Consider the following 27903-nt stretch of genomic DNA (forward strand, 5'->3'; position numbering starts at 1 on the left):
CCAGGGGTGCGCGGCTGGTCCACGAACGGGGAAGCAAACCAAGCACACGGGGAGGGGGAGGGGCAGACATCATTCCCTAAAATACCTGCATGCTCTCCAGCGTGTTCTGGGTGAAAAGCAAAGCGAGACACAACGACAGGAAGATGTTGTGAATAAAAGAAGACACAGATTCTCAGTGCATCTGCACTGCCTTTTCCGTTTTTCCAACCGAAGCACGTTACGCCCCTCCCCACGTGCCGGGGCACGCACGGCCGCCAGCGCCGGGGGACATGACCTCTGCGGGGCTGTCACAGAGCGGCAGCTCAGAAGGCGGATAAAAACAACACGGACGATCAGATCGATGGGCTTGGGGTGATGGGAAAAGAGAAGTTGCACTTCCAGCCAGGAGACTATGTAAATCAAAGTGCGGTGAGTGATGCTGGCGGGGGAATGAAGTGATTTTTCAGGGAGATGTACGGCCCTTTGGAGGCCTGTTTCCAGTCTCCTGGGTTATATATTTCCCACTCTGCTATTTATTACCCTCAGCTCTCCAGATATTCATTAGCTAATGGACGCTTTCAAAAAATCAATTTTAATACCTATGACCATAATGATGAAACCTTTTCCTGGGGGAGGAATAGATTTTAAAAGGCAACGTAAGAGATGAATATATTCTGTTTTAAGTGGCCGCTGGTCCCCTGGGGACGAGAGACAAGGTCATCTTAAAGAGGACAGGTGCTTCCCCTGTGCGGAGGTGGCAGCCCGGCGGAAAGGCCCTTTTGGACTTTCTTGATGGGACGGAACTAGGGGAGGAGGCCTCGTGGGGCCACACCAGCTGTGCAGACACAGCCCGCTGCCGTGTCTGTAGTGAGGAGTCAGGAACTGGGTGACCTCTGTCTTCGGCAGGGAGACTCCTTACGTCCATTTATCATATGCATGAGGAACGCAGACGGCAAAGGCCCCGGGGTGATCCCAGGAGTTCCCCCTGCTCCCGAGGATGCTGGCAGCAGGCCATCAGCCAGGGACAGAAGAGTGGTCCAGACATGGCCCCCACTTCCGGCCAAGCCCCCACCATCAGGGCCAGTGAGGAAGGCCTCTGGGCAGCTGGGGAGGGTCGCTCCCGCTGTGCTCATGGGGACGGTGCCCGTGGCAGCACCTTGATCGTGTTCACTGCTGTGATTCCTGCCAACGCCCCCCTCAGATGCCAAGTGCTTCCTTGGGCTTAGTGCTGTCACTTACAACTCCCCCATTCATCTGTCACCCATAGGAATGGCCCATCCCCCGACCTTTCTCCTCGAGGAAATCATGCCCCCCAAGTGAGCGGGCTCACCCTCCTTGCTTTCCATGCAGGAGGAGCCAGCAGAGGAGAGCAGACCACCTCTGAGACCCACAGTTCTGATGCTGGCTGTGTGGCCATAGGAAAACTGCTTAACTTCTCTGTGCCTCACTTCCTCACGTGTAAAATGGGGACCATAATGGCGCCTATCATATAGGCTGCTTGAGTAACCGGTACCCAGTGGGCACTCAGTAAAGGTTAGCTATTGCTTCCATGAGGCATTAACGCAATATCCCCTGACCTCGCCCACCCCCAGGAAGAAAGCCGTCATGGCCGGTTCGCTTACCTCTAGCAGCTGCACTGCGCCTTCGTGTTCTTTCTTAGCTTCAACCTGAGCCTTTGTTGATGATAAAAAAACAGAAGAGTGAACGTTTAAAGGGAGAAAAAGAGAATTAAAGATTAATGTCTAAATTATCAGGGAGTGTGGGTCGTTGATTTTTATTCCTCTAATAAACCCCTAAATTCTAAGGGTCTAAAGCAGTTCTCATTTGTCTCTCCCTTTGGGCAAGAGGAATGGATTCGGGTTTGATGCTCTTTGTCAAAACTGGAAAGCGCCCCTGATGTGGCAGAGAACAGGGAGGCTGGTGGGATACAGCTGGTGCATGAGGGGAGGAGCCGGGTTCTATTCTTGAGAAGGGGCCACACACACGGTCGGAGGCTGAACCCAGACGGCAGGATCATTCTTCCCAAAGCCTCAGGGAGCACCATAATTTTCTCAAATGTCCTTAACTGCTTGAGAAATAAAACACAATCATGCGAACTGGACCCCTAGATAAACGAAGGTCTGCTGAAATCCCACCAGGTCCTGAGAAGGAGCTGCCCGGGTGGTCCTGAGCGCCCAGGCTCTCAGCTGTAGCAGGGGGGCTGCCTTCTTCAAATTACCTGACATAAAGCCATCAGCTCCACAGAATAAGAAATTGTACAAGTTTCACCAAAGAAATTTCTCAGGACGGCTGCTGCCCAGGCCACACGGTAAGTTCACACAAACCTGAGATGCAACATTATTATTTCCTGTCCTCACGGACCCTGAAGTTCTAATACTGTGATGACAGTAAATATCTGTTGTGTTTGCCTGCCTGGAACTATGTCCTGGGAAGAGGTCCTGACTTTGCTGGGGATGCACTGAGTACATGAGCAACGTCCTAGACTCACAGTGATGGGTTAGTGGGTGAGTGCATGATCCAGTTACAATGAAGAGACTCTGCCTGGGAACGCTGGGAGGAAGGGAGGCCCCTCGCCTTTGGAACTTGAGGTCGAGTGGAGGAGAGTCTGGAGCAGCTGCAGCCACCTTGCCACCATGAGGGGCAACCTTGGAGCAGCCAGGGGCCTTGACGTGGAGACCGGAAATGAAGCCAAGGGAGAGCAGAGGCAGGAGAGCCACGGAGGTCTGATGGGATTCGGGAGGTGCTGGGTTCAACCACGCCTGAAGCCAGCTTGATCTGGGCCCTGGACCCAACCGCATCTGAAGCTAGATTTTCAGTTGCGTGTACAACCGAAATTCTCTTCTTGTGTTTTTTGTCACTTGAAACCAAGAGTCCTAATGAGCACAACCGTCAATGGCTGAAGGCACGACACCCCCCATTTTAAAGTTGGAGACACCAAAATTTAGTGAGAGGGTGCGGGTGTCATAAGACGGAGGAGGAAGGCCTGTCCCCACATCACCACCTTGATGCCTCCCATCAGACTGGTCTCCCAGGTCTCACAAACGTTTAGAGATGTTCTCCTGACGCTATAGGGTAGCTGCCTCTAAACACTGAGCACTAAGGAAGAGTCCATGTATTAAACTGAGATTCACATTTAGAATTCTCATTTCTGGAGGTATACTTTTCTCCAGGTGCCTGGAGAATAATGAGAAGAGTTCACACCATAAATAAGCCAGTGAGCGCTATCTTAACAGCTTCTGCTTCTCACTTGAAAACTTCCGTGAGTCGGAAAGAGGGAAGGGCTTGGCTTCTCCAGCACAGACTAAAAGCGAAAAGTAGCCTGAGATTTCCATAGAGTTCATTCATATGCATTTCATTCTCACATATTTCCAATGAGGCTGTTAAGAGCTGGGGAAGTGAATAGAACCCAGCAAATTAACTAGATCATTCTTGAATTCAGCTCCGTCTTCAAAGGCTCAAAATTATTCCTTTCAAAGCAAAAACAACAAGAGGGACAATAAATCACGAAATAGGAAAAAAAGACAAACAACCAGAGAACGTACAAGGATTATATAAATAACACCATCATTGAGCCACTTGAGGCAAAGATAGTTTTCAAATGGCAGAATGAAGAACAACTAAAAACGCCATCGCAGGCTGTTAAGACAGAGCCAAGCTGGCAGCGACAACTTCGTTTCTGGCTTCAAGTGAAAGTCAGGAGTTCGTTTTTGTAGGCTACTTGCAAGCTGGCCATTTGGGCATCAGAATAGATGGTTAAAATTAACAGTTAAAACTGGCAGCACTGAATCCTTGCAGGATCTAAGCAACAGCCTAAGCAAGGCTCACTTCGGGGGCCACTGCCAGCGCACGGGGGAAGCTGAGATCTTCACGCAGACACGGTTTCCTACAGAACACGGTGAATTTGAGAGGGACCGTGACTCCTAGGGAGGCCCACAGTCCTGCTGTCAGAAGAAGGGGCCCGTCATCCAGGGGATCAAATGTCCAGGGGGTGGGTTGACACCGCAGTGAACACATTTGTTTCAGGGGAGGCACAGCTGTGTAGAGTGGATGTAGCTTTCCCGCTGCCAAAGCTCTGGACATGTGGCTCAGACAGACTGGACACGTAATACTCAGAATAATAAGGACCCAAGCACCTTGGTGATGGGGTTGGGAGTAGGCATGCTGGTTGGTATGAGCAGGGGGACGGTCATTTGTGGGTGCTGTTAATCTCAGCTCCACAGAAAAGTGAACACGATTCATGGACTCAAGACTGAGGGCTACACAGACCCTCAACTCAGGTCCCTGAGTTCCATAGAGCTGAGGAAGCCATGAACCAATATTCCAGGCATGTGTCATAGGAGAAAACAAGAACTGAATGAACTCGGAGGGTCAGCCTGCGATCTCCCCTCCCACCATCCACGTACAACAACTAAATCCAACACATCCAAGGGGAGCACTTGCCATGGAGGCAAAGCGCTCTTACGAGATGTGGGGGCAGTTTGGCTTCTTTTAGCAACCCACGTGTCAGTAATGGCCTTAAACCTGGAGCCTTCATTTCCCACACGGGAGGAATGTGAAAGGACAGTCACATTGATCAAATCTGCAGACGAATTTTAAATGTGGAAAAACTCTTTTGCTCATACATCTGGATTATTATAGCTGCTAATTGTAATAAGACAAAGATGTAACCCGCACAAGAAACTGGAAATCCGAAGCAGCTAAAGCAGCTGGACTCCGGTCGCCGTTTCCCTAGAGACGTCGGGGTCGGAGTCAGGCCTCCAGGTCCTGCATGTAAGGGGACCCGCATCCCACAGGTTCCGGGTGACGGCTGACCGCTGCTGCCACTCATGCATTCAACAGACATTCATAGAGGATTGCCTAGAACTTAACCATCAGTTATCCTGGTAATTTCATATGACCACGAACTACATCAGTGGATGGAATCTTACTAGGTCTCCCATTCGTTCATCCATTCATTCATTCAAAGTTCCCAAGCATCTCCATTTATTCATTCATTCGTTCCCCCACTAGTTCATCCATTCATTCAGTTGCCAAGCATCGCCTGTTGAGTACCTGCTCTGTGGCAGGCAATGTTCTGGGAGCGCAGGCAACAGGCAAATAGGTACATCAGAGAGCAAGTGGCACCACTACACGGGCTGAGGCGGCAGAGAGCAGCAGCGCTGGCGGGAGGCCAGGTGGAGACCTCAGTGACAGCAGTAAGCCAGCTCTGCCGTGATCTGGGGACCAGGCATTCTGGGCGGAGAGTGACACAGGACAGGAGGAGACAGAGGCAGGCGGGGACTTCAAGACGGCGACACGTGCATTCCAGGTACTGGGCCCAGAGCGTGCTGCACTTAGAGCAAATGTTCACGGCGTAGCTTTTAGTATTATCGCCATGGTGCACAGCCTCGCGCACGCTCACGGCTGTGCCTTAGCCCCTACGCGTGGCTGACACGGGATGCTCAGGAGCTCTTTCTGAATGAATGGAAGTGAGATGCTTGCCTCAGCCCCTGGCACCCCGATCTCCACGAGCAGGCGCCCCGTGGAGAAGTCCTCGTAGGTGGGACTCGCTCTGCTTGGACCTTGAATTTTTAAGCTATGCCTCCACCAGCTACCAGAGACAAGGGGTGGCTGATGGCCCTATCTTACCTTGATTCCCATTAGAATAGCCGCGGGCAGTTTGATCATTCGTTCGTTCTTTAACTGAACAAGTGTTTCCACTTGCACATTCCTTCACCTGCTTCTGCCAGCCACCGTATTGAGCAGAGGGATGAGCTGAGCCTCCACGGGGAGAGGCTCCCTGGGGAAGCTTCCGGGCGCCTGACCTTCCAGCTGGCTGAATGCCCAGACCTTCCTTAGGGTGGCCAGGTCCAGAGGTGAGGCTGAAACCACAAAGGGATCTCCAAGGAGTGTAAAATGTAAAACAATCCACCTACATTTCGTGGGAAAATAGCTTCCTTAGACACATCCTGTACATCAAGAAAAAAATATATTATGGGATCCAGGAAGCAGCGGATCCAACAAAGTACAGAAAGGCGTGAAGGGGATTCCCAAGGTGATGGCGAAGGGCATTTCCAGGCCCAGCTCGGATTTGGCCTCCGGAGCCACCAGCCTGCACAGGAGGAGGAGGCCGGGCTCCAGGCAGGACGTCTCAGGGGGAAATGGAATTAAAACGTCCCCTGGAGCAGGACATGTCGAGAGGAATTCTACAGCTCTGGCAGAAGGTTTAGGAACAGGGGAGTGATGGGTACACAGAGGACGGAGCAAACACACAGAAGGAGGCAATTCACTCCAGGGAAAAGGAAAAGCGGTACAAAAGGGAAATGCTGCCCTTTGCAGAGCCTGACAGGTCGTGTGCGGAGCACGCGTTGCGGAGGATGGAACAGAATTCAACTGGGGACATGACGCTTGAGATCGTCCAAGCTGGATGTCTAGCTGGACAAAAGAAGTGGGGTTCAGAGGCAGAATGTGACTTGGAGAACCGAATCTGGCAGCTGGCACACAGGTGGCATTCAATCCCACGGGGACCTAGCGAGTGTGGGTCAAGAAGAGACGTGCTTCTTGGGGATGTTCAGAGGGCGTCTGTGGGGAAGGAGGAAAGCTGGAAGAGGGTGGGGCCCTGGAAGCCTGGGGGGTGGGGAGGTGGACCCCCTCAAACTGTGCCTCTGGGTCAAAGAGGATGAGGGCAGGGCACTAACCACTGAGCAGGGCGTCCCGGGTGACTGAACAAGAGCCACGGCACTAGGGAGATGAAGGTGGGGCCCATGGGAGTGGGTTCAAGAAATACTGGGATTTTCAGCAGCACGGATGCAACTAGAGGTGATCATACTAAGAGAAGCAAGTCAGACAGAGAAAGACAAACACCATAGGATATCACTTACACGTGCAATCTAAAATACGACACAGATGGACGTATCTGCACAACAGAAATGGACTCACAGACCTATAGAACACACTGGCGGTTGCCAAGGGGGAGGGCGTTGGGGAGGGATGGAGTGGGAGGCTGGGATTAGCAGAGGCAGGCTCATCTATGGCGTGGGTAAACAAGGTCCTACTGTAGAGCAGAGAGAACTATATCCAGTATCCTGTGATAAACCATAATGGGAAAGAATATTAAGAAAAAGAATGTGCGTGTGTGTAACTGAATCACTTTGCTGTGCAACAGAAATTAACACAACGACGTATATCAACTATACTTCAATTAAAAAAAAAGAAATAATGGGAGTTGTAGTCAGAGAGAAAAGGCGGCCCCTTGGAGATATCTCACACTGTGGTCTCATGAGAATCAAATTGGAACTCAGAGAGCTCTGGTGACTTTTACTGAGGTGGGGGGACAAGGGCTAGACTGTCCTTCCATACGACGTGAGCACTTGCATGACGGGTGTCAGCCACACATTTCAACTTCACCCCATCTAAAGCCGTTGCCCTCATCAGTCTCTCACTTCATTCATTCTCTCATTCATGGGTTTTCCTTCATGCATTTTCTTGATCTGAACTTATTGAATTCTTCATGTACTTGTTCACTTACTCTCACTCTGTAAGGCAGAGGTCTTGTCCTACCCTGAAGGAAGGAAGGAAGGAAGGAAGGAAGGAAAGAAGGAAGGAAGGAAGGAGGGAAGGAAGGAAGGAAGGAAGGAAAGAGGGAAGGAAGGAAAGAAGGAAGGAAGGAAGGAGGGAAGGAAGGAGGGAAGGAAGGAGGGATCAGGGCAGCAGGTGCAAACAAGGGCCATCCATGCTGTAAATCAAACGGACGCGCAAACGCTGGAGAGAACTCATCGGTCTTTGCTCCATTCAAGTCTCAACCTTTCTCTTCTAACACTTTTTTTAAAAAGAAAATCAGAGCTCTAAGAAATTACGAAGTTGACACATTCATCCTTCATTAGTTTTTCTTCCTGTGCTCCCCCACTGATGAAGCATCCGTGTGTCCAAAATAGAGACAAGGATGAACACAGGGGCAAAATGAAGCAAAAGAAGCTGGACGGTGCTCAGGGGACACTGGGAGCTGAATGACGGACCTGGCTCTAGTGCACTGTCCCCGGCATCAAGTGCTTCGTAAATGAAACTCCAAGCTCGTGGAAAATGATGCTCTGCTGAGAAAATTCGACCTGTCTCCCTTGCTGGACAATACTTGTATTTCTGTCGGCGTATTGTCTGTCCTAGAAATTCCCAGCCTGGGGGCATGGCTTCTGGGGAGGCAGTGAAGGAGCGCACATACCAGGCAGGTATCTCCAGGCACCGAAAGGTCCCTCACACATGGCAGGAGAAGATAAGAGTAACATCACTGTCTGCATCTCCCAGCAATATCCTTTCTGGATAGCATCTAATGAAACACCGCTGCTCAGCGGGCCAGCCAACTCACTATGACAGGTCACAGGGACTGCAACTGTGTCCATCGCACCGGCCCGATGAAATCTATCCTTAGCGCGAGGTCTCCATAAATGATAACAGAAACAGCATCAGAAGTTACCTGCCCGATGCCACACGCTCCGCTAATAAACTCGGGAGCAGAAAAACCACTCTGACAGATAGGGGTCACCACCCAGGCAGGGTAAGCCATCGTGTCCTTTATTTGAGATCAAAGACCTGGAGGGACTGTCGGGGGATGGAAGGACCCACCGACTGGAGGAAGAGGTGTCTGCTGCGCATCCCATCTGGCGCCGGGTGGCGTCTGGGACCAGCACCTGTGCCAACGGTCACACAGTGCCCTGGATGGAAAGGCCGGCTGCCCTCCCACGGGTGGGGGGCACCGGGCTTTGGGAAAGAAACGCAGTGAGAGATAGACACAGGGACCCAAGACCCATGGCTCTGAAAGAGGAATCCTCAGACGCATTTGGAGAGGGCCAAGAGGACCGAGGCCTGTGACTAAGGATGGGGCAGGAATGAACTTTCCTGGTCCCCAAACCATCACAAGTGACGTGGGGATACACATTCTGAACCGCTCAGTGCCCCAATCCCCTCCCCGCCTCCCTCCCTCTGGTTTCTGTTCTTTCGTCTTCCTCCCCTCTTCTCTCTCCTTATTTCTCTCCTTTTCTTTCTTCTTTCTGTGTTACCTGTCTCTCTCTTTCTCTCCCCGTCTCTCTCTCTCTCCCCGTCTCTCTCTCTCTCTCCCCGTCTCTCTCTCTCTCTCTCCCCGTCTCTCTCTTTCTCTCCCTCTCTCTCTCTCTCTCCCTCTTGTCCTTCGTTCATGAGATCACGCTGCACATATTTCTCTGAAATTTGATTTGCTCACTTAGCAAACCGTGATGTAAACCTCCCCAAGAGAGCAGCTGCAAACCAAAATGATTCCTCCCAAGGCTGTCGCGCTGCTCTGTGGCATGGATGCCCCGCGATTCACACAGCCACACCCTGGGGTGAGCATTCGATCTAACCCCGTGACCTGTGCCCACACTACAGGACTGCAAACCAAACCAAACCATCATTGTGAACGGGTTCCTGTGTCTCTTACAGGGCATATTCGGCATATCCCCAGAATGGAAGGTTGCAGGGTCAAAACAGACCCGTGTTTTTAGCTTTCATTGACGCTGTCCGGTTGCTTGCCCCCAGAGCTGAAGCAATTCATACCCTTTTCCATAATCCACAGGCGTGCCATTTTCCCTACAATTTCGCCAGCATCGACTGTTCGAGCTTTTCCTTTGGTTTTTTTGCAGTTTAGAACATAATCGCAAGTCAACCTAGGAGAAACTAGAGAGCACAGGGACTCGTTCCGCGCCAGGAAGGAGAGGCAGGCGCTCCCTAGCCTGCGAGCAAGGGCTCAGGAGAGCAGCCAGCCACCCGCACCCAGGTCCCCTCCGCCGCCCGCGTCCCCCCAGCCTCAGCCCGGCTCACCTTCTGCAGGAGGTCGATTTCCTGCTGCTTGGCGCTGAGGACGGCCAGGGCTTGTTCATGCTCCAACTGCAGCTGCTGCCGCCGTTCCGCGGCCTCTCGCATGTGCTGCGTTGGGGGGAGGGCAGGTCAGGTCAGCCCAGCGCCCGGCAGGGAGCTGCGTCCTGGGTCCCCACGGCCGGCTCCCCGCTCTGACTCACCGCCTGCATCCCTGGCTTCTCCCGAGGGCAGCAGGGACCAGCCGGGGAAACCCTCACACCCACAAGCCTCCCTCCCCCGTTTTCACATTTTCTAGTTTACATGCCAGGAGCACGTGAGCAGAGCTGCAGGTTCCCGTGCTGTGGAGGTGAAGCTCTCTTCTTCCTGTTCGGAAAAAATCCTCCCTTCTCTCCGTGTTTTTCCCCCAGGTCTTCTGCAAATACCAGCCAAGACCTATGGACTTTTCCCTACATAGGGGTACTGTTCCAAGCTGTTTACTACCATTTAACTCATGTCATCCACAATAATCGTAGGAGGGAGGTACTGTAACTAGCCCCATTCTACAGATGGGAAAACTGACACACCAAGTTTTCCTTGTTTGTCACACATGGTGAGTGGCCGTCTGGGATTCAAATCGGACGCCTCCGTGGAGCCTCTGAATCTCAGGGTTTGGTCCTGTCCGCTCGCCCTGGGGAAGCGGGGTGCTCAGCCCCAACAAGTTCAAATGCCCCCTCATCTGTCCCTCTGCAAAGGTCCCACCGAGGCAGGGAGTCCCAGGGCTGGACCCTTCCTCTGATCGGAGCATCTTCTCCCCACCTCTGATGATTTCCTGTCACCCAAAGTCATCCCCCAGGAGAACCCACCAGCAAGCATCCCAGGACACCGGGACCTCCCCGGCCCTAACAGTGACCACCTGTGAACCCTGGTGGGGAGGAAACATGAGAAATGACACCACGCAGAAAAAAGGCGTGGGTGGGATAGACTTTCACACAGGCAGAATCACAGGGAATGCACAACATTTGAATTCAGCTTCCTCCCCTCCCCTCCCCTCCCCTCCCTCCCCTCCTCCCTCCCTCCCTCCCTCCCTCCCTCCCTTCTTTCTTTCCTATTTCTTTTTTATAACGAGATCTATGCCAAAGATGGCTTAGCAATCAACATTTTAAAAATCTGGATCTTTTCCCAAAAGTTTTAGCGATGTGTCCCACCCGGAGGGGCTGGCAGAGGCTGAGTCAGAGCTGTTCCCTTCCCGAGCACACGCCTCCTTTTTGCCGCTGTCCCTGCAGACCCAGTCTCACCTTCCTGTGACCTGACATCCGAGGGCATGACCCATGTTACACAGACAGGAGATACCTTGATATAATGGGGAAGGGACCCTAACATACCTTCTTCCTTAGCTTGAATTTGTTGATGACTTATTATTATTACTTTTAAATTTTAATTCTTTTACTTATTTTTATCCCCCAGGCTGGGGAAGGGGTCTCGGAGAGATAAGGGCAGAGAGGCAAATTTATTCTCTTCACCATTTTTCCCCAGTCCATCCCACCCACTGCCACCAAAAGCTCTTTCCTTCTGGGAAAGATCTTGGCACTCAACACTTTTAACCACAGATGGGGAAGCTTTGCGGGTTCACATCCCAAAGTTCTACTTTTTTTTTTTTTTTTGCATTAAAAAGTGAAGTCTTCCTGCAGCCCGTGTTGCACGTGTTACATGCGTGGCGACATCACGCTCTGGCTTTGTCTCCAGTTTGGGGCTAAACAACCTTGCAGCCCCTCTGCTGTCTCACTTCCCTGGGAAGTTGCAATTTCTTAGCCCCTCGGTGGACGAGTGCTGGTTTCACTGTTGCTATGGAAACTCTCACCAGAACCCAGGATCCTGGAAAGTTAGAACCCCTCAAACATGAACCAAATCCCCTGAAAAGGTGGAAATGGGTGTGTTTGTCAGTGACTATAACCTGCCCCGAGTTGGGACTGGAATGGGTCGTTTGTGTCTGTATGTGGGCGGGAGGAGAAACAGCACACATGCAACTTCTTGCATCTGCTCCAGTCTCCAGCCTTCCTGGTCTGACTGCGCCTCGCCTTCCTGGACAGGAGAGGGGTTTTTGCTACGTAGCTTCCCAAGAGCCAGTCTTGAACACAGCTCTCCCGGCCCTGCGGAGCTCTGATTACCAATTTGGGCCTAGCAATTTCTAATGACCTCTTGTGAGAGATTCGACTGCCCCCTGCCGACCACCAACCCACCCTGATTCCCCGACCGGTGGCCCAAGGCACCTGGCATTTTCAGGAACACTAAGACGAACCCCCAGAGCCTTTAAACATGTCAGGAATTCTCTGAGCTTCCAAGAAGCTTTGGAAATTCTTCCACAAACACTTCTCACTGACTCAGAGGGATATTACTTTTGTCTGGTATTGGGTTTCTTCTTAAGGGCACTAGAGCTCATTAATACTTATCCTCCACCAACTTTCATGGGTTGTCAGAGGGTCGATGGGACCGTGTGTGTGTGAGGCTTTTCGCTCTAGAGAGGAGTATTTCTGTTCCATTCCTTCATTCATTTACTTCTGTATATTTAGTCATTCAACCAACATTTACTGGGTACCTGTCATGTGCCACGACGCTGGGCATCAAGAACAACAGGGTCCTGCCTCCACGGATGGACATTCTAATTGGGCGAGCGGGTAAGAAAGGACATAGCAAAGCAAATAAACAAGGAAATGTCAATTGCAACAAGAAGCGTTAGGCTGAACCACTAAAGTTGATATGCAATCATTTTGACCTATAAGACTGGCTATTTCACATAGCCTAATCCTGTGATGAAATGCCAACCCAATACTATAATGAAGACTCACTCATTCACTCGCTCACTCGTTCATTCATTCAACAAACAATTACCAAGTACTTGTCATGTGTCAGTCACCACCCTGGGCTCTGAAGGTGACGGCAGTGAAGACAAACACACAAACCCAAGTCTCTTGGACTTTACACTCGAGAGGGAGAGACAGACCCTACCCGCGTATATCAAACAACGTGGAGTGTGTCAGGTGGTCCTAAGTGTTATGGAGAAAAACACGGCGTGGGACGGGGGCTATGGAGCTGCAGGTGTAGCAGAGGCTGGCAGTATTCACAGGTGGCCGGAGCCTCCCCAAGAAGGAGCGCAGACCAGAGGCTGGTGACGGAGCTCCGCCCCGCTCCCCGAGGAAGGGCTGGGGGTGCAGTCCCGGCGTGGGAACAGCATGGCGCCTGGATGCCGCCCGTTCCCACCGAGCCGAGGCACTGAGCCAGGCTGCTAACAGGACTGTGGAGCACGGGGGCTGCACTGAGCTCCTAGGAAGCTTCCAGAAGCTTCCCTGCTCCAGACACCGCTCTCTGGTGCGGACAATGTCCCACAGGAGGGAAAGGGAGCCTTTATCCTCCATCACTTCAAGGAGGAACGTCTTTCCAGAGTGTGCCTGACGAGTTCCCCTTTGGTCTTTTTGGCCCAAACTGGCCAGATGCCCACCCCGAGGCCAACCTCTGGCCGCCGCAGGCTGAGGGGTCTTTGCACCCAGAAGGTGGGTTGTGCCCCTCCTCTGCTCAGAGCCCCTCAGTGGTCCTCATGACACAGAGTAAGACCACAGTGCTGCCGTGGCGGTGAGGCTGCACTCTGCCCGCCTCTCCCACTCTGCTACACACACCCGGGCTTTCCTACTCTTTCCAAAGACCAGGCAAACTTCCACCTCAGGGCCTTTGCACATGCTGTTCCCTCTGCCAGTCACACTCTTCCCCCATCCCCAATACTGGAAGCGCTTGTTCTCTCAAAGTCCAGGCTTTGCCCAAATACCACCTTCTCAGTGAAGCCATATTTAAAACTATAACCAACCCCCCTGCAGCATCCTTTTCTCCACCCTGCTTTATGTCACTCCAGAGCACTTCTCACCATCTAATATATTTCACACTTTACTAGCCCACTGTCTGCTTCCCCTCCCTAGGATGTAAACAGGCTCCTGTCTCAGGCTGTGGTCCCTGCCCTGGACAGGTCACTCAGTAAATAAGCCATCCGTTGTGATCTTCCCTCATGACTCCTTGGACTCAGCTCTGACCACCCAGTCTGTTCCAGCCACACTGGCCTCGGCCCAGCTCCGGGAATTTTCTGAACATTCCCCAGCAGATGCTTTTGCAGGTGCTTTTGCAGGGACAGTGATGGTGGAGGTGTGTTTCCGGTATCTCAGGTCAATAAAAGGGCAGGGTGAGGTGATCAAGAACCAGACTGCCTGGGTTCAAATCCCAGCTCTGCTGCCTCTAGCTAGTGACTTAACCTCTCTGGGCTTCATTTCCTTCTTCGGGATGAACTGTTTATTAGCATATGGATCAACTTTTCGATGGGTAGTTAACAATGTTGATTAGTTAATTAGGAATGAACACCTGCTTCGAAAAGGGGTTTTGAATATGACATGACTTAGGGTAGTACCTGGCATCTATGAAGCCTATTACCTTTCACTCTGAATATAAGAAAACCCCTTCCCATGGACCTCGTGCAGCATCATGTAAGGCAGGACCCTGTAATGCAGCTTCGTGTAATAAAGTGTCATGTGATACAGTACCATGTGGTAGAGCATGATGTAATTTGGCATTGTGTAACAGAGCATCATGTTATAAAGTATCATGCAATTCAGCATCATGTAATGCGGCATCATGTAACGCAGCATCATGTAATGCAGCATCATGTTATGAAGTATCACGCAATTCAGTATCATGTAACGCAGCATCACGTAACGCAGCATCACGTAACGCAGCATCACGTAACGCAGCATCATGTAATACAGCATCATGTTATGAAGTATCACGGGATGCCACTTCAGTATAAAACTCAAGGTGCACGGGGCAGGGGGGTCGGGGTAGAAGGTATTCGGTGACCAGGGACTCTACCAGCAAGGCAGTGAGTGACTAGGATGATGGCACTGGTAAGATGGTGCAGTTAAACAAAATGTGCTACCATTCAGTAAGCACTTACTGAGTACCAGGCCCTGTCTCACCCAGTGCTGAGAGCTCTGTGCTGTGCTCACTGTTACAACAGGCCACAGACTCAGGGAAGCTGAGCGCCTTGCTTAAGGCCACACAGGGTGCTGCAGCAGAGCCTGGAAGCCATCCCAAGAATGGCAAACCACAGAGCCAGGGTCCGCCCGACCACTGACCCTTTGCTGGCCTTAGGCCACTTCTCCTCCATGGCCATCTTCACCGTGAAACTCTACCAGGGGCAGATCCACTTTTTCAGGCTCCCAAAGAGCGAACCTGGTTGGGATGGACAGTTAGGTAGCCGTTCCAGCTAATCTTTGCGCTTCTGTTTATTCCGGAAGTGGTCAGTGCCAAACGCAGCCTGTATAATCTTTATTTAGCTTTGAGGGAAGTTATTAGTGGAAAGAAGGAAACCATCTTCCTTACGAGGATTCATTAGAAAGACTAACTGAATACAAAATTGCTCCAGGTGTGCTGTCGCAGGCATCGGGGTCACTGAAGGATAGTGGGGCCACAGACACTTAGCGGGCCCCTTGCTTAGAGGCAAAAGGGAGACGGGGGTGTGTAGGTCAGGTGCATGGAACAGCTGGGATGGAAACAGCTGTCCTCGGGCTGAGAGACCAAATCAATATAAAGTAGTTTTCAGGAAAGGAAAATGTGTAAAAATCTATGCCCCTCGGGGGTGTTACAGATCAGGGTTCTTGGCGCTCCTTAATCAACAGAAATTGATAGAAGGCCGGACGAGAAATTCCCGCAAGGCTCTAGCAGGGCCTCTGCTGCAGCAGCGGGGAGCGAAAAACAAACAACAGGTCCCCTTGCTGGCTCCTTATCTGGGGTGAGGGTAGGCGTGGGTCCAGGTGGCTGGGCAGAGGATAGCTTAGGTGGTATGTGCACCGCTTAGGTAGTGTTGAGGGCAGGGGGCCTGCGCAGTGCCCTGCCTTTGCTCCTGACACCCTGTTTTTCCTCCAGGCTCTTCAGAAGTAGCAGTTGGATTTTTTTTGGGGGGGGTCTTTTTGTATCTTTTTATCCATAATTTGCCCCAACTGCAGATGCACACAGTTATTTTTAGTCCCTTATAGCTTCTTTGTATTTTATTGCTTGGGGAGACCTTTGTCCAGGCGCAGGCACTGCAGCAAAGGGTCCAGGTCTCAGCCTGTCTCAGAGGGACATGGTGTTTGAGGTTAATTATGATGGGCGTCGCAGCTCCGGGGACAAGATTAGCTGGGAACTTTTTTAGCTTCTTTTGCATCTTCCCACATCCTACCTGTCCCTTCAAAGCCATGCTCCCCTCCAGCAGCTGCCCATGTATCTGCTTCTTTTCTCAACACACTGCTTACGGGGTGTCTCTACTCACTGTCTCCACAACCTCACGCCCCACTCGCCCTTCAAAGCTTCTTCACCTTGGCTCCCCTACCACCACTCAGCCGGCAGCCTCCTGCCAAGATGACCAAGGGGCTCCCTGCTGTCCAAGCCAGCGGTCACTTCTCTGCCCAGGGACCCCATGTCTCAGCAGCATGTAACACGTAACATGGCGGAGGGTCATGAAACACCCTCCGCTCCTGGCCCGGGGATCTCCACGCTGGCCCGGTGTCCCCTCTTCCTCTCCACTCCTGTCTGATCTCTGAACACTGGAGTGGCCGCTGCTCTGTCGACATTCTTTCCTCACGGGATCTTATCCCACATCGCAGTTTAACTGCCGTTTACAAACTCACGCTGCCAAATGAAATGTTTCTCTCTACACTCGTATCCAACGGTCCACGCCTCACCTCCGCGTGGACGCACAGGAGGAAGCTCACACTCAGCCTGCCCAAAACAGACTCTGACCTTCCTTCTCCAGCCACCCGTGTCCCCAGCTGCCCCGTTCCAGCAAGGACCCCGCCAGCCACTCAGTTCCTACAGCCCAAAAGCCAGGAGTCACTCTTGCCCCCTTCCCTCCTTTGCTCGGCGTCCAAGGCTTTAGAAAATCTTGCATTTGCACCAAAACCCTTCCTGGATTGGCTCCTTTCTCCGTGTCCACTGCCGTCACTGCCCGACCGGCCGCTGTCACCCCTCGGCCGGACCATAAGCAGACTTGGAGTTGGTCTTCCTGCCATCGGTCCTGCTACCCGACAGGTCCCCAAGAGAGGCCAGGGTGCTCTCTCCCAAACACGGCCATCTGTGATGGCTAATTCTGTGTCAACTCACCTGGGCTGAAGGATGCCCGGAGAGCTGGGAAAGCATGACCTCTGGGTGTGGCTGGGAGGGTGCTTCTGGAAGAGACTAGCATTTGAATTGGGGAACTGAGGACAGCAGATGGTCCCCCCCCCACCCCCGTGTGAGAGGACACCATCCCATCTGCCTAGGACCCGAACGGAATGAGAGGCAGAGGGAAGGAGGGATTCACGCTCTCTGCTTGAGCCAGGACATCTATTTTTCCTGCCCTAGGACATCAGCCTCCCGAATCTCGTGCTTTGGGGGTCAGACTGGGACTTACGGCATCAGCCCCTGACTTCTCAGGCCTCTGAACTCGGACTGAATTTACACCACCAGCTTTCCCGGTTCTCCAGCCTGCAGCTGGCAGGCAGATCGTGGGATTTCTCGGCCTCCATCATTGCACGAGCCGATTCCTAGAATAAAGCTCCTCTTGTATCTACATGTCTCTCTCTGTATATCCGACTGGTTCTGTTTCTCTGGAGAACCCTGACTAATACACTGTCTTCTGCTTCCAGCACTCATTGACTGCCACTGCACTTAGAACAACATTCAAAATCTTCGCTGCAGCTGATGGGTTCCTCTGTGATGGGGCCGCTTCTCTGCCTAATCTCTTACTTGCCCCCTTCACTATGCCTTAGCCATGCTGGCCTCTCTGATCAGCTCCACTGTTACGTCAAGATCATCCCCACCCCCATGTCTTAGCATATGCCATTCCACTGCCTAGAATGCTGGTCCCTGCATCTTCACATGGCTGGCCCTTCACAGCACGTATCCCCTCCAGAGATTATCTTGTTTATTTATATGTTTATTTATTCTATGTCTTCCCTCCCCCTGCTAATCTGTGAGATCCACGAGGTTAGAGAACTCATCTCCATCTGCTGATACGCCCCAGGGTCTAACACAGTCTCTGGCACACAGTGGGATGGCATAAATGACAGGACAGTGAAGTCCCTTATGCAGAACATTTCCCCATGGCTCCAGCCCACCCTCACCTCTGGCCTCTCCATCACTGATGGTATCTATCATTATTCTGCATATAACAGATGTACTGTCATCATTATATATGCATTATTATTATTCTGCATATAATATATGCATTATTATTATATAGGCATTATTATTCTTCTTCTGCATATAGACTATAATCAGCTTTGTACTGTTCTGAGTTATTTTGTGTAACTCTCACTTTCTCAGTTGGACTCTGAATGTCTCATCCATGCCCACACTCCACAGGCGGTAGAAGCCGGATTCACGTTTGCCAAATGGAATTCAACCAATGCTTATGGATGGAAGATCCACCCTGTGGCTGTCAGGAAACTAGATTCTGCCTTTGGAGAGACTAGAGGAGATACAATTCTCACCACATTCTAACCAAACTGTGAACCAGATACATCAACTAACTCTCCCGGAGGGAAACGATGCCGGTAGGGTGCGTGTCATCCATTTGTCCAATGTCCTCTAGGAGGTGGGCTTTGAAGACTGAGGAAGAGTAGAGTTAAATGGATGGTGAGAAAAAGTGTAAACTAAAAATAAGAGAGAGATTGGTTTTTAAGGCTGAAATCTGTGGAGTTAGGTGGACGGTGGAGAGAAAAAATAATTAACTCAGGCGACGGATGGGGTTGGACCTGCGAGCTGAAGGTTAGTAAGATCTGTGAACCAGCTAAAGCGGAGAGACAGGCAAGCCTCAAAAACACACGCCCGCACTCAACATACTCATATGTCCTGGCATAAGGATATGCTATTGCTTCGTCCAGTACAGCACTGATTTTCCAAATAGAGCCAGCAGATATGCCTACGTTGAAACACACATAGAAAACCACAGCGTTACAAGGTTAATATTTTTGAGATATTAATCAATATTTCTTTCTGTCTCTCCTTCCATTTCTCCTCCACTCCTCCCTCACGTCCCAACCAGATGGCAGGTCCATTCTGCACTCATTGCCTCAGGGAGGGTGCACAGGGTGAAGGGCAGAAAAAAAGGACTGTCCCGGGCTTTGGTGCACAAGCCCTACACTGATGAACTAGTGGTGAGAACTACCTGAGACTAGAACTTCCCTCCTCCCCCACAGAAAAACAGTGCTTCATCAGAGGTTGACAGACAGGCTCACACGTGCATAGACACTGGTGAATTCCGGAGAGAAGGGCTTTGGCTCTGCTTTCTGGAAAGTTCCAGAGAGGTGAGACCCTAGAGAACTTATGGCTAACAGGTGAGTCCAGAAAACAAAGCTTTGAACCAGCCGGCAGAGGTTTCTGCACTACACTGGCATAACCAAGAGTCAATATGAACTCATACGACTAAACAATTAATCTTTAGTCCTTTTGTTAATTATACCTTGCAAGTTGCTAAGAGAGTAGATCTTAAAAGTTCTCATCACAAGAAAAATAATTCTGTAACTATAGGTACAGTGATGGATGTTAACTAGACCTATGGCAGTGATCGTTTTGCAACACAGACAAATTTCAAATCATAATGTTACACCTGAAACTGATACAACCCTTTGGTCTTGTATTTTACAATGATGTCATGTAACTTTAAGCCTTGTCTCCAAAATGATGGGAAAAAACTGTTAGACTGTGGCTTGTGGATTTTTAAAGCCTATATGTAAATAATAAGAATTGGACAGAATGGTGGAAATCTCAGCATATGCATGCATGGGTGGGTGGGAGATGAAATCCTCCACCTTTTGGTATCATGTGGCCCCAGCCCCAACTTAGGTGTAACCCTGGTGTGTGCCGGTAAACTGTCCTAATGCTCTCAGATCCACTTCTCCCCCTTCCCTGCTTTGCTCACAGAGAACTACATTTCCCAGACGGCCCTGCCCCTGCTTCTTGGGGACTGGCCAATCGGAGGCACCAGAAGGTGGGAAGAAGAGAGAAGCCAGGTACCATTTCTCCCTCTCTCTGCTTCCCGTGTTGTCTGCAGAGGTGGCTCTTCCTCCCCTGGGGCTCTAGCCCCTGCGGGGCAGCCCTCACCCATGGCTTCAGCCTCTGGCCCTTGGGAAGACCATCACCCCGTCCCCATCTCCGCAGCCTTAGAGGTGATATACCTCCAAGTGCGTATTTGACTTCTCAGCTCTTCTACTGCCTGTGTAACTAATCCTCTGCGTTAAAGTCCCTCCACCTGAAGACACCTAGATTGCTGTCTGCCTTTCAACTGAAATCTGGCTGAGAGACTGAAGGAAAAGGATGAAGCCAACTCCAAATTGACATTACATTTCTAGCAGTCTTTCAAAATGAGCGTCTTAAGGGAATTAAGTAACTTTGGGGGGAAATGTTATATTTCTTTCACTTGAGTTTTTACAATTAGATTCAAATCTGCTTTATAGATTTACTGTGACAACTGGAAGAAAAAAATGAAAACCCACTGAAATCTGAAGTCTGCTGACACCCTGCAAAGTAAAGATTAATCAGTCCAGGAACACTTACAGCCTGAGAATGGCTTCATTTACTAACCCACAATTTCACTGGTTTGTTTTAATATCCCTTCGTTACTTTGCTTGAAACTTTTCCTACCAAAAAACAAAAGATGGTTTTGATGCTTCTTCCCAACTAGGAAAAGTTGTTCCTTTCATTCTCAGTGTAGTTGATCTTGGACTGAGAGCTGCTTTAATGAGTCTGTATTATCTCCTTCCCTGGAAGGTAGGGCACACACATGCAATCTCAGTGAGCCCTGAAGCCTGTGGCTTATGCAGAGTGGTGGGAAAAGTTCAAGGATGACACTCCCTGGGTCCAGGCCCCAGCCTTCTGTCCAGGAAGTCTTCTTGCCCAAACACCAAAGGCTGAAAGCCCAGCGGGCTGAGAGCTTACTAGAAATGGGACAAGACACAAACACCTTTCCATTTTATTTCTGACATACACCCATCTGCTGAATACTGGACACTTTAGAAATGATGAAAAATGGAAACAAATACATCCTTCTGTCTCATTTTTCACCTACCCTTCACAGTTACTGTGAAGATGTCCAGTGGATGGATGGATGGATGGATGGATGGACGGATGGACGGATCGATGGAAGGATGGATGGATGGATGGATGGACGGACGGATCGATGGACGGATGGATGGGTGGCTGAGTGACTTTGACACCTGTAGCTGTCCCCAATCAGCCCCTTGGCAGGCCACCAAGTACCCCAGGGTTGGGCTAGCTTTCATGTCCCAGTAACGTTTCAAGGTCATTTCTGCCTCCCTGACTTCAATTAGGAGGTTCCCTCTTCCCTTAATGGTCTGATTTCCTCCTAAATATTCATGAATCCCCCTGTGCCCCAAGCCTAACTCAAACTTCACTTTCTCTAATTTGTCCCAATTACTCTCATCCTATTGACTTCCTGTTCTGCAATGGACAGCTGCTAATCTTCTCTGCCCCGCATGTATTTCCTGTTCAAATGAGAGCAGTATCCTGAATTATCCCAAGGACATCAGCCTTTCCCTACTCTCGGCCTCACGTTTTTCAGGGAGTAACCCCAACCCTTGGCTCCAGGGTTTGCATGTGATCTACACTCTTCTAGGCACACGAGCCCAAAGCTAGACCAAAGGGACAAATTTTGGTTTCATGAGACATTTACTGGAAATATTAGGAAAGAAAGAGACATCCTCTTCCGTGGTGACTAAATTGGTAGGATGCAAGCCAGGAGATGTTGGGTACCATCTTTGACGTGACTTGGTGAGAGCCTGCCTGTGAACTGGACTGACAGAAAAGCAGAGATAAAAGATGAAGAGAGACTATTCTTGGTGACATCACCTGGGCACCTTGATTCAACCTTGCCTGAAGCCTAACCTCGCTCATATTTCCCACTTTATAAACCAATTATTTCTGTCTCTTAAAACCATTTGACATAGGTTTGCATGAACTTGATCCCAAATGGTCCTCACTAAACTATTTTTCAACAGCATTGCGACTGCCACAAAACTTACTTAATTCTATAGCGTCTCATTATTATGCACCGAACCTTCATAACTGTTTAGTCTTGTTTCTCAAAATAAAGAGACAGCTGGTGGATCGTGACAGTTTTGGAGTCCTTTCAATTCCCTGTTTTGGGGAAGAAGCAGCCAGAGACCCAAAGGAGCTTTCCAGAAGTAGAATGACAACTTCTCAGCAGCAGAAAGAGGATAGACTGGGGTGCAAGGGCACGGGGGTGGAGTGGGGTGCAGTGAGGTGGGGCTGGGGCAGGTGCTGGGTACCATCTCTCTCCTGGGGCCAGGAAACAAAGTCGTAAGATCAAAGTCACTGGCAGCAAGTTTCGCTATTCAAGGGGATCACTCTTATCCACAGGGTACCTGTGGTGTGTAGAGGTTGAAACCCAAGAGTCCAGCATCTGAACCACCCAAGGGGGTTCCAGTGAAACTCTGGGCTGGATGGTGGCCAGGCCAGAGGATTGAAACAGAGACCACATTTAAACCCGCACCGGAGCTCTGCCACCCTGGGAAAGGGTTCGGGTGGAAGGAGGGAGAGACGTGGGCAGCCGTGAGCCTTCACGGGAGCTCCTGATACCGTGTGTGTGGCCCCCGCGGTCAAAGCCTCCTTGGTGTTTATTGCAGGTGGTACAACTGGTGGACATCGACGTCCTTCTTGTTTCTATAAGCAGACTGCTGGCATGCCTTTCCCAGAGTGTCCTGCCCGAGGTCCTAGCCCCAGGCATCCCCATCTTCCTTCTCATCTAAGCGTGTAACCTTTACTAAGTTCTCGAGTACTGTTGTGCTAAGTATTTAACACGTATAACATATTGAATCTTCACAACAACACTTGAAGCAGGAAATATTTTATTCCCATTTACAGCGAAGGAAACCGAGGCCCAGAGAGGTGAAGTAACTTGCCCAAGGTTGCCCAGCTAGTAAATGATGAGGCCGTATTTGAACACAGATCTGTGCTCACATTCTCTCCACTCATCCGTCTGCTCTACGGGAGATTTCCGGCAGGACCCCACCCTTATTTGTGGGATGTGCTGACATCCAGCAGACTTGGCAAGAGAGTCAACGCAAGAACATTTCCTGGAGTTACTTCAGGTCCCTCTGGGGTTCTCAGGCCACTGAAGACACGCTGCCCTTGGCCACGTGACCAGTGCGCAGAGCACTCTGCGTTTCTCCAGGGAGGAAATTTACATCATCATCACTGGTATCAATTCCACAAGCCGTCATGATCCAGGCTGTCCCTGGGAGAACGAGGGGCCCATGGGTCCTTGCAGAGAGTCTGGAAACCCCCGGCTTTCATTCCAAGACAAACTCCCACCAAATTCCTAAGGTTTGGCTTCTGCTTCCTTTTACAATCCTCTTCCCAATTCCAAGGGCACAGGCCACGTTCCACGGGAACATTTCCCATCTGAAAAGTCCTGAAGATCGTGCGCCCCAGCGAGAAGTGCCCGTTTGATATGCTTTGCCTGTGGCAGGATGTATTTTTAAAGCGGTGATATTTATAGCCGGATGTCGGCACTAACACGAGTGCTTAAGTAGCCTCCAAGTGTCAAGATGCTGCTTCCCCGGGAAAGCTCAGACGTGACACGGGGGGAACGAGTGTGGAGCAAACGGAGTCATCTCAGCCGCGTTAGAGCAAAGGGGGGTTTGTCTTCTGCTCTGGCTCCTGCCCTGCCTGGTGACGAAATGCAGGAAAGAGTCACTTCCCTCAACAGGAGTTAACAGCGATGCTCCTAACGTCACATTCATGGGATCTGGTGCTCCTGGTGGAAGTAATGAAGCATTTCCGCGCCCACGATTCCCTTTTACGAGACGCCCGGTGGAAAGAACACAGCTCTTACTGAGTTCATGTCTTCACAACCAAGGAGGAAGGCATTTAAAGCTGTGTGTTTTCTATGCCTTATGACTCCCCGTCCCGTCTGTGGAAGTCAGACTCATTCCTAATGAGGATCGGTGTGGAAAAGAGCCATGGAAGCCGAAATATATTTTAGCCGAAGTGTCTTCGTTTCTCAAACTGGAAAAAATTAGGAAGTCAGGAGCCCCCTTATCAAACACTGGAGCTCTCCTGATTCCTGATCCGTCCTTAAGCCTCCAGACAAGCCTCTCTCTTGCGCATCGGACCCTGACGGATTCTGGAGACACGGGGACAGTGGCACTCAGAGTTATTAAGGTCATCTTTCCGAGGCACGGTTTTCGCCATGTGCCAGTGGTCCCTGCCTGCCAGGCCTGGGGATTGAGGCCAGCCAGGTGCAGGGCATAAGGCCAGCCAGACCTGCGTTCAAATGTCGTTTCGACCCCTTATAAACTGTGTGCTCTGAGGTGAGGTGCGTACCTCTTTGAGCCTCAGTTTCTTCACTTATCGAGTGAAGGAGAAGAATCCAACCTTCCCAAGGTCATTGCAAGGACCAGATGAAATATAAGCTTCAAAGTGACCTGCACAGTAATGACCTTTAATGCAATTATGGGTCAGTGTTGATTTTGGTTTTCCCTTTTTTTTTGTTTCCTGTTTGTTCCCTCTCCTTTCATCGCTCTGTTTCGCCTTTCCTGCTTTCTTTCCAATGATCTGAATGCTTCGTAGTATATCCCATTTCAGGTATTTATTGGGTGTCTGACTATGTATTTTTATATACCTTTTAGTGGTTGTTCCAGGGGTCTCAATATACGTGTTTAAATTAAAATAATCTATTCAGAATTAAACTGTGCCACTCCAAGTGGAATGTAGAAACACTACCACTGTCTCAGCATCTTTACTTTCTCTCTGTGTCACCGTCTTCCCATGGATTATTACATCCATACACACTGAAAACCCTCAGTGTTATAATTTTTCTTTGAACTGTCATACATATTTTAAAGGACCTAAGAGGAGAAAAATAGGCTATTACATCTCCCCAGCTACTTACCATTTCTGTTTCTCTCATCCACCCAGGACTTATTGAGCGCCAAGTATGTGACAAGTGCTAGCAACACCGTAAAGACAAAAACGGAAGTGGTCCTGGCTTGTGTGGAATTCACCTTCTAGTGGTAAGGATAAGGGTTAATCAAATAAGGATATAAAACTGCAAACTTGTGACAAGTGTCATGAAAGAGAAGTGCTGAATGCTGAGAGTCTTCCATCACTAAAAGATGAGCCCTGGGGACGTCAGCTTCCCTGGGGAGGTGACAGACGAGTGGATTTTTGAGGATGCATAGGAGTTGGTTAGAAGAGGGAAGAGCAAAGCGTTCTGTGCAGAGGGAGCAGTATGTGCAAAGGCCCTGTGGCAGAAGGGATCAAAGCGAGGTCAAGGGTGAAGGAAGGCTGGTGTGACTGGCATGGGGGGAGAGATGCAGAATGTTGGAGGGGAAGCCAAGGGGGCCGACAGGGACCAGACCATCAGGGCCTTGAAGGAATGTCATCCTCATTCTCAGAGCGATGGGCAGCCAGGCAAGGATGCAAGGATGTGGATCAGGGTATAACATGAGAGGATCTGTGTTTGCAAAGACTGTGGTGTGGAGAAAAGATCAGAGGGGAGTCAGAGCAGAGGAGAGGAAGAGGCAGGAAGTTAGGAAACATTTAATATAACCTGAGCAAGCTGTGTGCTCTCAGGCAGCAGGAGTAGAAATTGAGGACAGTCAGGTTGGCTCAGGAGGTTTTTGGAGGGCTTGCTTTAAATCTATAGGACTTTCCACGAACTGCACGGCCAGGACGAGGGACAGGGAATTGCACACCTCCGGATGGAGCAGCTGGGTAGATGGTGAGACAGGGAAACAGAATCCGAGTGGGCTTCTTACTTCAGGGCCTGTGGGTTTGTGCTGAAATGGAGTTTACCTCCTGGACACGTGCTTTCGTTCATGCAAAAATAATTAATAATTATTAATTATTTAATAATCGTGAAATTATTCTTTTAATAATTATTGCATTAGTAAAAATAACAATCTAACTCTAACCCTAACTGAACACTTAACTCTGTGCCAGATACTCGATGTCTGGGATAGAATAACGAGTAAGTCAAAGGTCATCTCTGTTCTTATGAAGTTTACATTCTGCTGGAGAAGGGTATGCAGAAACTAAACAAGGAAGCTGGCAAGTAATAAGAACTTCAGAGATTGATAGAGGAGAGAAAGCGAGGTGATGTGCAGGGGAGAGAGGCAGGTGTACCGATTCTACTCAAGCCGGTCAGGGAGGTGACATTTTAGCCGAGACCTACATGATGACAAGCAACGTTTTGAGGAAAGCTCTGGAGGCAAGAGCCAGCTTGGCGTGTGTCCACTGGCTGCAGGGTGGCGAGGGGCTGGGGGTGGTGAGAGGTGAGGCAGAGGGGCAGATCTGGGAACAGATGAGGTGATCGCCCTGCTGTGGGTTCAGTTCTGGACAGTTCTGGACAGCAGGGGTCCAACTGCTGTGGGTCCAAATGGACATGCTGAAGCCCTCACTTGACTACATGTCTTAGTCACTAGATACGGACGTGACTCACTTTTAAGTTATTGCCTGAACGGTCTGCTTTTGGTGAACATCACGGTTGCATGGCTAATGCTACAATAAAGATCTGGGGCACACAGTGGGAGCTTTATGTCTCTGTACGCTCCCAGAAGGGAGACTGAGGGAGAAGAGTATGCTGAAGCTGAATATGGACAGTTCCAGAAGCCAGAAAGACTTCACCTTCGGCCGGCATCGTGTAAGCATGCCTGCTCCCCACTCCTCACTGGCCCTGGGCACTGTCACTCCTAAGAGTTTCTTCATCTGATGAAGAGATCGGCATCTCGCTGTCGTTTTAATTTGCATTTTCCTGATGATCAGTGAAGTTGAACACTTCATATGCTTAGCAGCTCAGAATTTTGAAGGGCTGGGTGGGGATCCCAGCAGAGGACAAAGAACTGGGCTGCCTGCTGCACGGAGAAAATCGTCAACTCCATGGTGGGGTCCAGTGGCGGGGGGGGGGTCCGAGCCTCAGAATGAGATCTCGTCCCATCCTTTTGCTGGATGCAAAGAAGGCACGTGTGTGTCCCACAGCACCAGCTGATGAACTGGCGGTGCCTCTTACCTAAATCTCTCCCCATGGAGACAGGAGCGGAGAATGAAGATCAGTACATTTCCTGCTTCTCGCCCGTCTCTGAACATCTAGATAAAGCTATCATCTATTCACATCAAGGGTTTTGCTGGAGACGGAGCCCTAAACATTATTCTCATGTTCAGAGAACGCTGGAGGGTTTTATTGGCATTTGAGTATCAGCACATAGAAAATGAACTCCAAAACCTTAATTAAACCTGACAATGACCGCAGGCAGGTTTGTGTTCGTAGGTATAAGGATGAATCTCTGTGCACAGATGCAAAGTAATGGGAGGGGAAGAGGGAAGGAGCTGGAGATAAGGGAAGATTGTCACCTCGAGAGTTACTTATTCATCCCAGATAATCAGTTGTTCATTAACACAAAATAAGCGTCAGATTATCTTCGCTGAAATTGACTAATCTGTTGATTGTGAGAACAAAATCTGGTCCAGAATACTTTTTCCCTTGTCTTTGAATCATAAACTATAATGGATTAAGTTTAATTAATCAAAAATATTTTTACAGCCCTGGGTCAGATTTCTAGAATTTGCACTGCGTGCTGGTCAGATAACCGGAAAGGGGGCTGCAAAGGTTCCCTTGTAAACCTGCTGCCAGCACGGCCGGTCGACAAAGTGCTCAGGGGTCCTTGAAGTCAAGGAAAAGGATGGTCCTGATTAACTCATGGTTTTTTAAAATTAAGTGAAAGTCAGCCTTGAAATACCTCACTCCACGGTCTTACTGGAGATGTCCAAATACTTAAATGATTTGGGGCTTCCCAGTGGATCAGTAGGGATGGGACGGAATAACACACACTCTCTCTCTCCAGGAACTTTTTTCCAAAAAAGGTGACACTCACAGCTTCTGGGTGGATGTGAATTTGGGGGACGCTCTTCATCCCCACACAGAGCCGTCCAGTAGCTTCTCCGTGACTGCGGTTCCCACTGAGCTCCAGGAACTGCCCGCAGGCCCAGGGAAGGGGGGGACAGCTGCCCGCTCTGCTGGTCTCTCTCTGCCTTCCCACCCCTGTCGGTTCCCCC

The 27903-nt window shown here is 50.2% G+C and overlaps 1 protein-coding gene across 7 annotated transcripts in view; it reads right to left on the bottom strand.

Annotated features, from left to right (window-relative positions):
• RIMBP2 (RIMS binding protein 2) overlaps positions 1-27903 on the bottom strand; it is a gene marked incomplete at both ends in the record, with an annotated part of 100945 nt that overhangs the window by 62788 nt on the left and 10254 nt on the right. For 5 of the 7 annotated variants that reach the window (XM_082852998.1, XM_082852996.1, XM_082852999.1 and 2 more), the window contains 2 exons: positions 1602-1652; positions 9784-9885. In XM_082852998.1, the coding sequence (XP_082709124.1) occupies positions 1602-1652; positions 9784-9885 (153 nt within the window). Of the gene's footprint in view, positions 1-1601; positions 1653-9783; positions 9889-27903 lie in introns of those variants that run through there. The other 2 variants (XM_082852995.1, XM_082853000.1) reach the window with 2 other exon arrangements.

Source organism: Leucopleurus acutus, assembly GCF_964270905.1.
Source record: "Leucopleurus acutus genome assembly, chromosome: 13".
Taxonomy (NCBI): Eukaryota; Metazoa; Chordata; class Mammalia; order Artiodactyla; family Delphinidae; genus Leucopleurus; species Leucopleurus acutus.